Below are 15891 nucleotides of genomic sequence, written 5' to 3' on the forward strand. Positions count from 1 at the left end.
ACTTTGTAATTTGACACCTTGAAATTGGTTCCTATTCTTCTGGAAGCTCTTTAATATTGAACAGAGTGGGTGGAATAATGCAAGGTCTGTTTTTGGAAACCTTTTCCATCCGGAATAAGAACCGTTAATAAACTGTTGTTAAAAACACTAAATCAAGGTAATAGTAGCTGTGTATCCACTACAAATGTGCACAAAACTTTGCTGATATAAGTTTGTTCTTGCAATAACTCATCAAAAACATCCTCCTACCACTTCCTGTCATCTTCTTTGTCTTTTCTGCCAGTAGTATCTCGTCCAGTTGTTGATCATATGACTCGTGTTGTGAAATGTTTCCATTGCACTTTTGCAAAATCCACAAATTTTGTAATACAGCTGAAAACCAACCTCATCCTAACACAAAAACTTTTTCGAAATTGACACGTTCCCATTAAGCAAATTTATTTCCGTAATTCTAATTTCAGCTAGAGATGTTCTTAATGTTGGTACATGGCCTTATCACCACAACCCCTGTATGCATAACGCCGTGTGGACTGGTGGTCTTGTTGTTGCCACTGCAGCTAGAGAAGGCAGCTCCGGTGGCCGCAGGCTGTCATCTCATTAACCAGGGGCCACAAAATGAAGGAACTCTGCTGCAAATAATACCGCTTCTCTTTTTCACTTGAGCAAAAATACGGTGTGACCGGGGTCCTTGGATCCTCAGCATCCTTGTCAGCTATCCAGTTACACACATCTACAGTGTGCGACTGTGTGCAGTGAACTGTGCATGTTCCATGCGCAGACTGTGAAAACATTTTTTCTCTCGGGAGCACGATGAAGTAGCTGTCTGTCTAGCTATCCAGGCAGCTATAAATATTTATAAATAGGGATTAATTCAGGTTCAGCGCTAGCCTTTGAACTGATTCCTTTTTGCTGATATGTAGCATGTCTGTCAAAGAAAGAAAGAGAACAAAAAATAAAAAAATCTCCATCCAGATTTCCTCCCCATTGGCCGTGATGCAGTCGTACGCTACAGGAGTCTGCGCCTATTAATTTCCTCCCAAGCAGTCCCACATCACTTGGGAAGCACTTGTTGGTTGTAGGCTGATGTGACACATTAGCATGCTGCGGTTTCGCTCGCGGTATACTGATGTGGACTGTCACCAAACGGTTTTGTGGACTGCGACGCCTGAATGAGGCCCTTTTTGTGATTTACATTCAAACTGCCAGACACCCGACGCCCGGGGAATCGCCTCTTATTCCAACACCGTGAGAAGAAACGCAGCCGTCTGGCGCGGGGACGCCGCCGTGCGCATGTTTGTACCGTGCGCGCGTTCGCCGCCGAGTTTATCATGCGGGCTGGTTTCAATAACAATGCCTCCGCCAGCTTTTCATTTGGGCCCTTCCGACCGATTGCACAGGCATGATGGTGTGAGGGGAAAACAGAAAAAGAAACGAAACCTCACCCGAGAGGGAATTTGTATGATTTGTTTGAATATTTACTCTGACTGCTATATGTTGTTTTCAATTTGTGTCTAATAAAGTGTAGGTCTTCATTTTTTGGGGGGTAAAGAACCGGACTGGCTCGTAGTAATAAATCAAAGAAACGCGGCGCGGACAGCTCAGCTGCTGGATGATGTAATTTTCCATCACTTTTTAGACTTGTGTAAAATTGCTTCGTCTGTCTTCGGGGAGCTCACAGGGTAATGTGCTGTCAGAGATAGAAAATCTGATAGGGTGTTGGGGGAGCTGAGGAGGGAATAACAATGTCAGGATTTTTGTTTATCATCGTGTTGAACATGAAGAGCAGAGATGTGCAGCAACACACACTGTAATTGGTACACCAGTGTTGCCTCGTATATTATGTCAGATGTGCAGGAGAGACTTTATTTCATTGGAGACACAGTTGTGCTGATAGATATAGGAAAACTGTTGATCGCACGTCCTCCACACACACATATATTACATCTTTCTATCCTCACAAGGACTTTCATTGCATTGACTTCCATTCATTTTTCGTTTCTAACACTGAACCTTACCCTAAACCTAACCATTACCAGCACATACCTTAAAACCTAAAGCTAAACTACACTAGTCAGACTTTAGTCCTAAACTTAACCCCGAGCTTAAAAATAGAACTTCTTCCTGGCTTTGGAATCAGTCGCAGCATTTGTTTGAAAAATGGGCCTTAAAAGGTGAGAAATGCAAAAAGTCTTTGAAGATTTCTCGATTAAAATCTAACACCAGACCTTTTGCTCGGATTTCTTTGCAAAATTTCTCAAAGTTCAATAGAAAACGTCTTAACATTAGTTTTCACGTCTTGCCACAGATTGTCAATTGGATTTGATTCAGCCGCCGTAAAACACAGTCATGCTTTCATCGACACAATTCCTCCTATCCAGTACGGTCTTGTGTTTGGGTCCACCCATTCTTCCATCAACTGTAACCAGATAGCCTGTCCCTGCTAAATAAAAAAAAGAGTTTTAATTAGTATCAATCTTATCTGATTTGAGCTCCTTCTTTCACATGATGGTTGTGTTCTCTACATTACTTGTGGAAAACAGCATATAGTCTTTCTTGTGGCTTTCATCCAAAAAGTGTAATTTTTTCTAGAAAAAAAGCCCAGATTTATGGACTGGAAGAATAATAGTTGTTCTGTGGACAGAATCTTCCACCTGAGCTGTGAATCTTTGCATCTCCTCCAGAGCTACCATCTGATCAACTCAAGTGGACAGCACCATCTTGGTAGGTTTGCACTTATGCCAGACTGTCTGTTTTCACCTGATGTCCAAAACATGCGATCTGGTTTTATAACCTAGTCCTGCTTTAAACTTTATTAAAACTTCATCTCAGACTCATTATTGTGTTCCTTGGTCTTCATGAGGATCTTTGGTCACTAATTTCTCCAACAAATCTCTGAGGCCTTGGCCAGCCTCTCTCCTGAGGTGACTCAGGAAGGCAACCGTTTGTGCTTTTCATATGGAAACAACTTCCAAAAGTGTGCATATTTTCCCTGCAAATTCATAATTTACATGACATTTGTAGTTTTTAAACCCATGTAAAGTTCAGCAACAATTGCTCGGTGCATCACTCTACAAAAGCTGCTACCGTGAAACCACATTAAATCAGGTTAGCATAAGTTTGCCGCCGGCCTGTCACACTCTCACCGTTCTTGTCTGGAGAGCAGTGAGTAACTATCCGCATGTCTTCTTCAGCACATCAGGGAAAGTTATCCTTAATGTTTTGCTGGGTATCTGTAATGTGAAGATGTTCTGATTAGCAATAGCCTAACTGTACGCTAAGCTAACGCTACGCTCAATGTAGCATGTTTGACGCAGTTAGAAGCTCCAGACTCGGAATGTCTTCTCCATAAACAAAATAAAATATTTAGGCCATGTTATTTGTGAAGTGATAGTTTCCTGCTTACCTTGACAGCAGGACATCAGTCAAATAACTTGCTGAATAATCTCAGCTCAGATCAGCAAACGTCTCTCTGTGAAAAAGGCTCTGAGCTCCCTTTGAGTGTTAATATGTATCTCCTGGCAGCCACTTGCTCTTCCTTCATCCCAATCGTGTCGATAGCCTTGATGTGGCTGTTTCCAACCCTTCCCACGAACGGATTTAATTTGTTTCAAATCCATCATTAACCAAAAGTGGGGCCTTGCCTCAGTGGGTTATCCTTCCTGTGTTCTCTTGTTCATTTTACATGTCCTCAAGTTAATTCCAGTCCTAATTAACTACCTTTGAAAGGAATCTGTGCGATAATTACCACAAGGAGGTGGAACGGAAGCAATCACACTCTGCGCAATTTATTCCCCCACCGCAGGGAAAACCCTGCAGAGTCACCCGCTGCCTTCTGACGACTCCTTTCCCCCCCCCCCCCCTTTCTTCCCTTGTCCTAAGAATCACCTTCACCGCTCGCTTTCAATCGTGTGGAAGCAGAGACACAAACAATCAGGTGGCTCCAGACAAACACCCCTGCTGCTTCGCTCACTGGCTTCAGTCTATTTGCAGAAATACATTTTAGAATCGGCAGAAACTTCAATAGGGTTTAATAAAGCGAACAAAGCGGTATCTCTCACAGCACTGAAGGAAGATGTGGTGCAAGAGAAGCAAAATATTTAATGTAATTTTGGTTAGACCATATTACACATTCAACAGGAACATCATAAGTGCTTGACCTTATGTAATAGAAAAATCTAAGTAGGTTGAAAATGACAATTATTTACCTTTGTAACGTTATTTTTTCATCTTCTATGCCCCCAATGTGTGTATGTGAACTTTTGATCGAAACTTTGAATTCTTTGTAAAAATGGAGAAGAAATGTGCTTTAGAAACATTTAGTTTTCTAGCCTGAGCTATAAAATAACATTGGGACTTTTGTACACTGATACTTGGAGGACTTCAGCAGAAGTGATAGTAGATGAATGAGTATTCTAGCTTTAATCTTTTCAAGAGCTTAGAGGAAGCTACGAAACATCTATCAACTTAAAAAAATGTTATCTTCGAAGATAAAGCAGATGGGCTTATCTCGCCTTATCCGCCATCGTTTCTCAGATAACTATAACTTCTGGCTTATGTGAAACAATGGCAGATACTTTTCTCTTTCTTTTGCTCTGCTGTAATTTCAGCTACAGAGAGGTGCGGATTCCCTCTCTTCGGCTTTTATTTTTCATGCCCGTGCATCGGAGCCGTCTGTGAATGCATCAGCATGGGGTTGCATGCTCTGAAGGGAGCCTTTAACTGTGGAGTGTTATAAAGTTAGGACCCGTCTCTCGCCCACAACACATCAAAACGCAAATACAATCTATAATTCAGGGGCTGCGTGTTTCATGTGTATACGAGATTTTGAAATGTCAAACAGTACATTTGGATGAGCCGGTTTTTTAATCAAACTGCAGCCCATTCATTTGTAGACGCGAATGCCTGTCAAACAGCAGGGAGCAGCACATTAAACATCAGCACAAAACTCTCAAAAATCTCTTTGTTTTTTGTGAAACTCAAATACTTTACCAGCAATGCAAAGGATGCCTCCATTACAAGATCAACCTTTTAGCCGTAGTGTCAAAAATAAAATGTTCAGACGTCTACCCTGCAGTCAAAACATCAAAACAGAATCTGTGTGGAAGGTAATTTATGTGCAACTTCCTGTCTGTAATTCGTTTTTAGTGTCCCTTTGTCGATTCAGTTTTATGACAAACATTTTAACATCTATTTTAAAGTTGTAGTTAGAGGCAACTCAGAATGGCTTTACATATCTAAACAATTACCTCAATAGGTACTTTCCCTGGTAATTACTATTACTAGTAGTTCAGTTACTAAGTTACTTCTTTGGAAAAAGTACTTTTTAAAAGCAACTTACTCAACACTGCTGACCAATCGTTTTGCCTAAATTAGACAGTGACAATCTTAACAGTTTGCCATAAACATAGAAAGTTTTTTTCCTTCCGTAATAGGATTAAGATTGTTTTGCAGAAAAAAGCAACATTAGCTGCATTTCCATTAGAAATGTGCACAAAACTTTATCAGTTTTTCCATTAAATAAGAAATACAATTAAAATCACATGTGAATAAGTTTGCTCATGCGATGAGTCATTAAAAAACATGATCCTCCAACTGCATCCGGTTGTTGATCATGTGACTCGGGTGATACAAAAAAGGTCTTTCCATTGCAGTTTTGCAAAATGAACCGAGTTCATTTCTATCGCTAAAACTTTGTATCAAAAGAATTAGGTTTTTTGATGTTTCCATTACACAAATTTATTTTCGAAATGTCAAATTGCGCAATTATACGGTCAATAGAAAGGCAGCTTCAGAGCAGTAAGAAAGAAAGATACGTGATGTTTGGAGACAAAGTTTAGAAAAGAACTAGGATGTTGTTTATTATTTCTTAGACTGGCCAATCAAATACCGTAAACTAAATATAATAATATCAAACAATTTTTCAAATAACACACTTAAGCGGTCTCCAGAGGGATCTTGCTACAAACCAGTATCTAAATTTGCACAACACATATTGTTTTTTCCCCTGCAGTGAATTGTTGTTTCTGTCATAATTAAAGAGTCTGTGCTTCAAATGTCAATGCAGCGGCTCACTAAAGTTTCTGAGCAACGAGAACAGCGAGAGGTCCCACAACAGATGGCGTGGCTCCCTGAGAACACTGAACTCATCATCTCAGTGTCAAACTGGGATTACATAAAGAGACGGAGGCAACCGAGAGCGCTAAAAGAACCATGACAGGTTTTCTAAGACGGTTTAAATCGGCTACATATCTCATACTTTGAGAAATAAACTTTGAATTTTTACAGTTTTGTTCACTGATTCATTAAGACTTTAAGTTGCCCCCTGTTGGACAAATCAAGCCTAGATCAGCTTGGTTAAAATTCGTTTCCACTGTTTTATTGGTAACGTTCTGCAGTCTTTAAAACAAATAACAAGGTAGATTTTAAATTTAAGCTTGAGACACCCAGCCACTGGAAAACATTCAACAACCTTGGCAGAGTAAACTACCAAAGGCAGACAGCTACCGTGTTTTCCGCACTATAAGGCGCACCTTCAATGAATGGCCTATTTTAAAACTTTTTTCATATATAAGGCGCACCGCATTATAAGGCGCATAGAATAGACGCTACAGTAGAGGCTGGGGTTACGTTAAGCATCCATTAGATGGAGCTGCGCTAAAGGGAATGTCAACAAAATAGTCAGATAGGTCAAACTTTATTAATAAATTACAAACCAGCGTTCTGAAAACTCCGTTCATTCCCAAAATGAACAAACAGATGTTTTATTATTTTCCCAGAGGTAAAGTCAGTGATGTGGTATTTTCATGACACAGTTTATCTTTTAACAACAGCAAGGTGTAACATATAGTGGAGGGGAACTTTTCCTCGATTCAATAAACACGTAAAAATCAGTCTGATACTGTTATGGTAAATCAAACGTTAGTGCCATCACAATATATATCCAGTTCTGCACCATTGATTGGTTCATGTTAAATTCTCTCGCTGCTGCTCTGTTCCCGTTGTTCTACTGCGTCACTGATCGCCTTGAGCTTAAACTCTGCGTCGTAAACGTGTCTCTTAATAGGAGCCATTTTGGGGTCTTTACACAAAACCCAGCATGCACCGCGCGCTTCTTCTTCTACGGGGGAAAATGAAGTCGGCGGCTGCTTACCGTAGTTGCGAGACCTGCTGTGGCTCAATATTGGTCCATATATAAGGCGCACCGGATTATAAGGCGCACTGTCGGCTTTTGAGAAAATTGAAGGTTTTTAGGTGCGCCTTATAATGCGGAAAATACGGTACTCTGTGAGCCAAGGTTCCTGGTCTAATGAGAGGGAACCGACAGAACCTGGAGGACAGGCCCAAGCTGGTTCTGAGAAACTAAACAGCAACTGGAAGCACTCTTCCTACTCATCTATGGATCAGGATGCTTCCTGGTCGCAGAGCGTCTCTAACCTGGAATGTCTTCCTTTACTGAACTTTTCAATCCTTCCCAAAATCTCCTTGCAGTCACAACGAATGTCACGAAAATCCAAACCATGTGGGAAATACTTTGTGATCGCTTGAGTTCCAGAGAGAGAGAGAACGACTTAAAGACTTTAAGCAATTAATTTGTGATTACCCAAAAAAATTATTAGAAACATTAGGCAGCTGTTTAAAAGATTTAAAACTGATAAAAATATAAAAATACTATTCTAAATAGGAATGATTATTGAAACATAACTGTAATTACATTAAAACTTTATGAGCTTCCAATCATGTTATAATGCTATTCCATCGTCAAAAACATATCTGGAGTGTTGCTTTGATTCTTTCATGCATGTTTGAAAAATCCTTCAATTTCCTGTCGCAAAATTGTTCAAAATGGCTGGAGGGACCGAACACCGCCTTTGAGGATGAAGCTCAGCTCCTTCAGACTAGCCAGCAGCAATTAGCAAACACCTGGTTGAACTGCTGAGCTCAGTATATGAGCTACTTCTCTGGTAAAAACGTTGTTAAAGGGTTAATACAGGAGAAATGTTGTGTCAAGGCGTAGATTCAGAAAGACGAGGAGTTTGTTGCACATTGGCCCAATTTCAAGGGATTTGTTTGAGTCACCTTTGACATGTAGAGCATTTGTATGACTGAACATGACATATGTACTTTATTGTGCTGTAAAATGGCACTCTGTTGCTGGAAAATACGTACTGCCCCTTTAAGTGTTCAATAAATTGCTATAGCTAATGACTCACCATTAATTAGGCTTATTACGTCTGTATATACACACTGTCCATGCATTGCTTGTAAGCTTTAGAGAGACATATTCCTTATCTTTGTGCTTTTCCACCCTGGAAAACGTAACAATTGTAACTGCAAGTCTTCAGTCTGAGTTCAAAGAATATTCCACTCTGATTATAATTTTTTTTTTTCACATCTTTCTTCGAAAAACAAATAATAAACCTCCTATTGGTTTTATTTTTTCATTCAAAATGCAATGTAGTGTGTACAAAACAGCTGTTTTTTATTTGAAAATCTAAAGAGAAATATATATTCTCTGTATATTTGAATGTAAAGACAATATAGTAATATTCTCTTTCTGGAAATCAGAGAATATGTTTTCTTCTCTTGTACAATCACTTGCTGGTTTCGCTTGTACTTGCCAGTATTAGTCGCTCAAGAACACAGTGGGAGTTGAGTACAACATTCCTGTAACAAAGACCTAACATTTTTCCTTTCAAATTAATAAGAAAAAAAATCATGATTAACACAATCGTTGCTGCATAAATTGGTTATTAAACCACTGAAGTCGATTGGATATTCTGATCCTTTTGTCCCAAAGTAATGGACTCTTTGTTTTAGTTTGAATTCTTGCTGTAAACAATGAAATCTATGGTTAAAAATATTCATTGCAGAAATATATTACGTATATCCAAGAATACTACCTTTAGTCCAAAGATTTTGAACGCTGCAGCCAAGGACTCATCCGTTATAAATGGCTCAGGTTTATTTGAAGTCATGCTACGGCCGAATCTATTGACTGCATAGATTTTCAGGGAAGATGAGACAAGGAGGAGGCAGAAAAATGTTGAACTCTGGCTCATTACATTTTCTTGTTCCAACCAAAAGAATCAAAGTTAGTGTAATGGAGAGGAACTTTGCTCTGCGATAGACGTTTCTGGAGGGGGCGAGACGTCCAGTGTGGAAATCCATTCTGTGCAGAGGGAGCCTCTCAGATGATAAAACTCCTCCAGGATGCTCCTGGGCTTTTCCATCACCGAGGCAACATAAATGTAATTTTTAAGATGTTCTCAACTCTAGAAGTCCAATTTGCCCTTCACTTTTTTTTTTCTTTTTTTTTTTTTTTTTTTAAGATTCACCTCGTAAGGAATCGTGTGAGAGATTCTTGTGCAGTTTTGAGGAGGTGGGCTTGAAATGAAGCCAGTGATTCCCTGAGGACTTATCGATCTAGCTCCGAAGTGGTTTTCATTCTTCTGATGCCATATGATAAAGCCAAATGTAGACGTATTTTCTAATTTGTTGAATGCGTAATCTTTTTCGAGGCCCTCTCAACATGTTTTCCTAGATAACTCTTCGACTTCTCGTGTGGTAATATTTGTGTGTGAGCTCTGCGGCGGCGTGGGCGGGCCCGAGGCTTCGGCTGAGATTTGGAGCCGCGGTGTGCCTTTAGTCCCCAGTGGTTGGGTAGGTAGTCACCCGGTGAAAAACCTGTGCTCTGCTGTGCACATCTCTCTAATAAAGAGAGCGCTGAGGTATGAAAGCCCCGCAATGACAGCAAATGTTGTGAATAAATTGTTGCTCACACGTCTTACTTAATCACTCACCAACTCACTGTGCCACTGTGGTTCCATAATTTGAAATGACGGGCTCTTGATTACTATTTACAGTGTTGTCAAGGTGAGGGAAAAGATTCAACACGGTGGGTAAACAGATTCGCTGCCACTTTTCCGCCAGATCTGCCGTTGTTGACTTTATATCCACTTGCTGTTTCCAAGCCCCCTTCTCGCTTCTTTCTCTTACTCGTCTGTGAAGACGTGGGAGCTGCGAGAAGTCTTTGAAACAACGGCGATAGAAATGTAAACCGGATCTCACCGACTGAAAGTGACCCGCAACCTTTTCTGGAATTTTCTTTGCATTTTGATTAAATTGATAAGTTAGAAAATCTTGCTTGATATCGGCGAACATGTCTGAAGCTTCAGGGTCCATTAACACCCAGCCACTTTAACCCTTTCATGCATAGTGGTCACTACAGTGGACAGCTATCTAAAAGCCATTTTCTTGTGCTTCCTGTGGATTTTTATGTTATAAATGCACACAGACCACTGAAGTGGACACTAATGCATCATAAAATATACCATCAACTACTGGCCATCAGCTGCAAATGCAAGAAATTATTTTTGTTAAATACAATATGGCTGACAGACAAAAAAGCACGAGAACCGACCCGGTCCCTCCTTCTACTGTAGACGACTCTTGCAAGTAAAAAAAATATTGTGACGTCAGATAACCCCTAAGGAACAATACTACTGATGTATTTTTCAAATAACAACTTTGTATTTGGACAAAATTACAATTGATCACATAAAAATAAAAATAAAAATTATTTTTACAAAAAAAATTTCCTACCTTTTTTATGCCTTAAGAAAAGAATTTTAAAAAATGGAAAAAAAATTCTGACACAAAGGATCATAATTCATGCATCAGAGGGCTAATCAAACTCTAGTTGGTCTGTCTAGAACGTCCGGTTTGTTTGGGGACGTGTGAACGTGCAATCAAACTCTTGACGTGGACCAAAAAAGCGAACTCTACTCCGTCTAAGAACCTCTGTTTATGTTCGGTTGAAGTGAACTCTGGTGCGGTTTAAATGCATATGTGGCTGTAAGCGGAGCAGAGACCGCTCCAAGAGCAGGAAGCGGATCATAGCGCAGGGCTTTCTGGGTAAATGCAAACAAAACAAACATGTGGGTCTAATGTTGGCAGGAGAGATGACCGGTCTTTTTTTCACCAAAGACAAAAAAGAAATCCTACAACCGCTAAAATCTGATGCCGCTCCATTTTTGTTTACATTTTGCGGAAAATTAAGTTACTCATATCTTCTGCTGAGGTTTCTGTGTTTTTTACTTCAGTGGTTCTTGATGCATCTCCTCCACAGACGAGGGAGTCAGCAGGTTTTAACAGCGTTGTGGGGTTTTTGTTTTCTATCTACAGTGGCTCCAGTATGCTGTCGTAGTTCCGGTATTTTCACATTACTCAGAAATTACTTGTATTTTTCTGTCTGTCTTTTTTCCTATTGTGTTAGCAAGGCTGACAGGCAGTCTACATCAGCCAACGCTGTCAATGTTGGAGTGCAACTTTTTTTTAATGCTTTTAGTCGCCATCTGTCATGAGACAGATTTGACTTTGATAAAAGAATACTTAGGCTTTTTTAATACTACAAGATATCATTAATGACTTAGAAGATGCTTCAAAATTAGTCGTGGTATATAACAAGATGTCTGCAATATGAAACGTTTTATTTATTTATTTATTTATTTTTAATTTTTCTCTAAAGAAAGTAATTAAATAGCAGCTTGATCAAGTATTTCTTGGAGGTTTCTGGTTCTAATAGAGCTACGTTCAGTACCACAAATTTAATCATTGTTCTAAATTTTAAATTGTCATATTTGAATTCAACTTCAAATATGAACACGCTTTTTTCATACCTGTAGCGCTATTAAGTTGATAAGGTTATACATGCCGTTTATTTTGTTACTTTTGATGTGCTTATAATTTGTAATCTGAAATTTACAAGAAAAGAAAAATATAAGACCTTTTAATTGGACTCCTAAGTAGTTCTTTCATTAGGGGTCAAACCGAGGTTACTGAAAGTCAACAGCATCTCTTCTCTGGCCTGCTTTCAGTCTCCTTGGTAACCAGTTGTTATACTGGCCAGTGGGTGATGGTGTTTTCAACTAGTTTCTTTATTAACTTTGGGTTTTATCTTCCATATGTGCAAAAGCATCAGGACATAGTTACCACAGAAGACTCATTTTGTCGTCTGGATGGAAAAGCTATTTCTGCAGCCCGTTAGTAGGACCAGTTAGTTTTAGGGTTGTCGCCATGGAAATGATCAGAAAGAAAAAACCTACACTCTGCTGCACATATGTGTTCTGCAGCTATAAATAACACATCCGTCTAAAGCCAAGGACAAGTTACATGATTTTTTTCCCCCCACTAAATTAATAAAATGTGTGCATTAACTGCGAGAGTTGACATGGGTAGTTAGACCACAGATCTGTAATTGTGTAAGCCAACTTACATCACACACATTCAAACATGATAACATTTTTTTTTTAGTGGACTTCTGAGATAAGCGGGTAAAGTGAACTGTTTACTGACACAACGTCAAAGGAACGTTGGGTCATAAAAAAGAGCAGCAGGGAGGCGATTATCGTCCGTGTTCATTTATACTTTTGCGCTAAAGTTTGATGTGTTCAGGTAGAGCTTTAGTTCTCATCCAAAAATCTGCTAAAGCCATTCTGTTAGTGTCTGACACGATAAAACCACTCACATGGTTTATCTTGTGATGATGTAATGAGGGTAAGTCAAAGAGTAAATAGGCTGAATACACAGAAGCAGCAGAAGTTGTGAGCGATTTCATCGAAGATTTGAGCGATTTATCTCCAGTTTTGGAGGAAAAAGATAGATGGAGTGATTAAGAAGAGGGAGCTGGTTCTAATGAAGGACTGCAGCCCTATTTTTTGAGCTGTAAGAGATCTGAGTTGTTTGTTTCAGAGTAACTGAAGATAAGATTTGTTTCCGCACATTTCACAGCTCAGAGGTCATCCACCATTTCACATATCTGACACCTTTTGACCTTTAGCTTGTAATGTTTTGGCTCATTGGTGCCGGTTGATCCAGAGATGTCAGCCCAAGTCAGTGAACTGAGGCATGGTCGTCCGCTTCTGTTGTTGTGGAGGCAAGAAGGTCCTAATGGGAAATGTGGCTGCATTTGCAATGCAAGATGTCATTTATGATGTCGGTGTGCAATTCAGGTTTAAAAATTTCTTAAGGTAAAATAGCAGAAATGTCTGTAAATGTGTCCTGTGGAAACTAAATAAAAGGGAATTTGCTTTTTCATTGTTATTTTAAAAGGAGGGGAAATATGGTTAATTATCTGGCGAGATAAGATCAATTCTAGATAACACTGGATGTTTTTATCATGTTTTATCATTAAACTCCCACCTTTGTTGCCAGGATAATGCATTACACGCAAATATATACGTATATATTTTTTTTATTAAATAAAGTTCAGTTTGTCTTTCTTGCTGCCTAAATATAATAGTCATTGTTTGCTTTCTCCATTTAATTCCTCCTTCTTTGTGATACTTTTACTATTTATGAGGTTAATACATATATTTCTAATACAAAATATATTAAAATACTCAAACTTTTCTTGATTGCAAGTTTTCACCGGAGCCCTCAGGCCAGTAAAAATTCACCTATGGATTCTATCAACTTCATACTTGGCACTCAAAAAAAATATATTTTTCTTTTGACACGCACAAAAAAATCTGAATAAATTTCTATGACGGCTTCAGATAATGCGACCTTATGTTACCCGACATGTGAAGATGGCATTAAAGTGTAAAATAAGTCAAGAGTTTCTCTCCGCTCTTACAGGTCCCGTAGCCGTGATCAGTGGTGAGGAAGACTCTGCCAGCCCTCTTCATCACGTCAATCACGGGATCATCACGCCGTGTACTCTGGATGCGGGACCTGACGCGGTCGTCATAGGAATGACTCGCATACCTGTGGTGGAAAATCCCCAGTACTTTAGGCACGGACACAACTGCAACAAGCCGACCACTCGTAAGTCTCTCTTGTTGACTCTAATCCAATCCAATCCTTAGCTCAAAAATAAATATTCCTTCATCTTGAACTATTCGAGCAGATATCTCCACAAGTAAAGGGGACTTAGAAAGAGTTTTGCATTCTCTACGTGTAAATCTGGTGGAAACATATGGCAATAGAACAGACATTGAAGCAAGCGATGGTTCTTTGTGGTTGTTTTGGTCATTCATTTTGAATATTACGTCTTCCAGTTTGTGTTAAATGTTCGTTAGAAATTGAACTTTATTGATCCCTGAGAATGTGTTCTTACACCTTTATGTCATTACCATCATGTTACTTGAAAATGATGTCAAAGCAACAATATTAATGTATATTACAATACCTTCTGGGACAATTTATAATCCAGCGAAATTTATCGAGACATTTGGTGTGTGGCTTTGAGTCATTGAGACTACAACTGCACTTCTTAGATTTTCACTTTACTTCACAACTAAGTTCTGTTTTCTATCGGCGTATGAAAGAAAAAATCCAGATGAAATAAATATATATAACAATCATGAGAAGAATTGTGGAAAAATCTCAAGGCGTATGAAGGCGCTGTCCATTTTACATCTGCTGGTCGTCTTTCCCCAGCCGTCTATCAGCTGTGTGTGTGTTCGCTGTCCTTCCACATGGCCTGGTCCCAAAATGAAAAGGTCAAAATATGGAGGGGTGGAGGCTCTTGGAGTTGCTGACCAAGCCACAATCAGTTTAAACAGAGCATAAATTCTGCTTTAGATGCAAAATGCACCACAGTGGCTCGTACTGTAGGTGTGCTGGTTTTGTTGAGGTGGCCTGTCTGGATGCCAAACGCTCGTCTGAGAGACACTTGGCTCGCACTCATTCACAAACCTTAGCAAGACTGAATTTTACTGTCACATATCAGTTCATTTTGCAAAGTGTGATTATCATCCCAAGCCAGCCAAAAAACAAAAACAAACATCAGTTTAGACTCAGCTGCAGCTGTGTGTCTGTGCTGATGTATGGCTTTAGCCTCGGTTGGAGAGGTGCCAGACTCTTTATGCATTTGGGTGAAGACAACCTTCACTGTTCCAGCGACTAGTGTGTATATACTCTCAGCCTCCCCTTCCCCAAATCACCCAACCTCCACTGGGACTCGTGTTCCAGGTTTGGGAAAAGACAAGACCACTTTAAGGCCTAATTACTCCCAATTAGATTGGCTGCTCAGGAGAATCAGCAGAAAGCAACTGTTCCAGCAGCAACCCGCAGCCTCTCTCCTGCTCCTTCCTATCAAACCGCCTGCATTTTAAGGGTAAAGACTCTCTCCTCCGGTCTGATCGCAGTAGGATTCTTGTTTTCCGTAACCTGCCCTGTCCAGATTGGACGTGGCTCTATCTCAAAATGGCCGCACGTCATGCTAACAAAAGTCGGCCTCTGAGCGTGTAGCCAATGAGGAGAGAGGAAAACCCATTTAGAGGTGATTAATAAGTGACGGGTCTTATGCATTATGAATTGCATGAATTCTTAATGTCCAGCCGTTGACTGATTTATAACATCTCATGTCTCGGACAGGAGATCTGATTGTGGGGCTAATGAATAAATGGCGCTGGGTAGGAGTGAAACTTTCCCCCAGTAACTGTGCTCGGAGAATTAAAAGTCAGACCATGTGTGTTCAGTGCCTTGGCTTTGACCTGGACCGTCTCTTTTCTATTTTTTTCTTCTTCTTGGATTTAATTCTACATGCATGCACATAAAAGGAAATCGTAGGAAATGAGCCCTGAATTCATCACAAGGTCATAATGGCCACTGCTTTCTGCCACTGGCTAAGAAAACATCATTCACTGAATACGAATGCCTTCTTCACCCTCAGGACAGGCACACAAGGAAGGGAAGTTTCTGTGTGTTTCCGTGTGTAAATGTGTGTTGTGTGGGTGTACTGCTGAAAATCAATCTGCGTCTATACAAGGATGTAGGCGTGCTGTCTGTGTGCCTGTAGGTATAAAAATAAGGGGGAAAAAATGCTCTAATGTCACCTTATATTCCCTCACTACTTCTATGATTTGATGTGTCAGGTGTCCCTTT

General features: G+C 39.8%; 1 protein-coding gene and 1 long non-coding RNA gene across 3 annotated transcripts in view; one reads left to right on the plus strand and one right to left on the minus strand.

The window, feature by feature from the left end:
- The window catches only part of ntrk3b (neurotrophic tyrosine kinase, receptor, type 3b), a 302940-nt gene that overhangs the window by 227414 nt on the left and 59635 nt on the right, over positions 1-15891 (plus strand). For both annotated transcript variants that reach the window (XM_028014975.1, XM_028014976.1), the window contains one exon: positions 13639-13827. In XM_028014975.1, the coding sequence (XP_027870776.1) occupies positions 13639-13827 (189 nt within the window). The remainder of the gene's footprint in view (positions 1-13638; positions 13828-15891) is intronic.
- Positions 1639-7831, minus strand: LOC114143173 (uncharacterized). Its single transcript, XR_003595185.1, has 3 exons — positions 7720-7831; positions 3774-3776; positions 1639-1651 (listed from the first exon to the last, which is right to left on the minus strand). It is a non-coding gene; the product is annotated as an uncharacterized LOC114143173 (long non-coding RNA).

This window comes from Xiphophorus couchianus, chromosome 4 (assembly GCF_001444195.1).
Source record: "Xiphophorus couchianus chromosome 4, X_couchianus-1.0, whole genome shotgun sequence".
Taxonomy (NCBI): domain Eukaryota; kingdom Metazoa; phylum Chordata; class Actinopteri; order Cyprinodontiformes; family Poeciliidae; genus Xiphophorus; species Xiphophorus couchianus.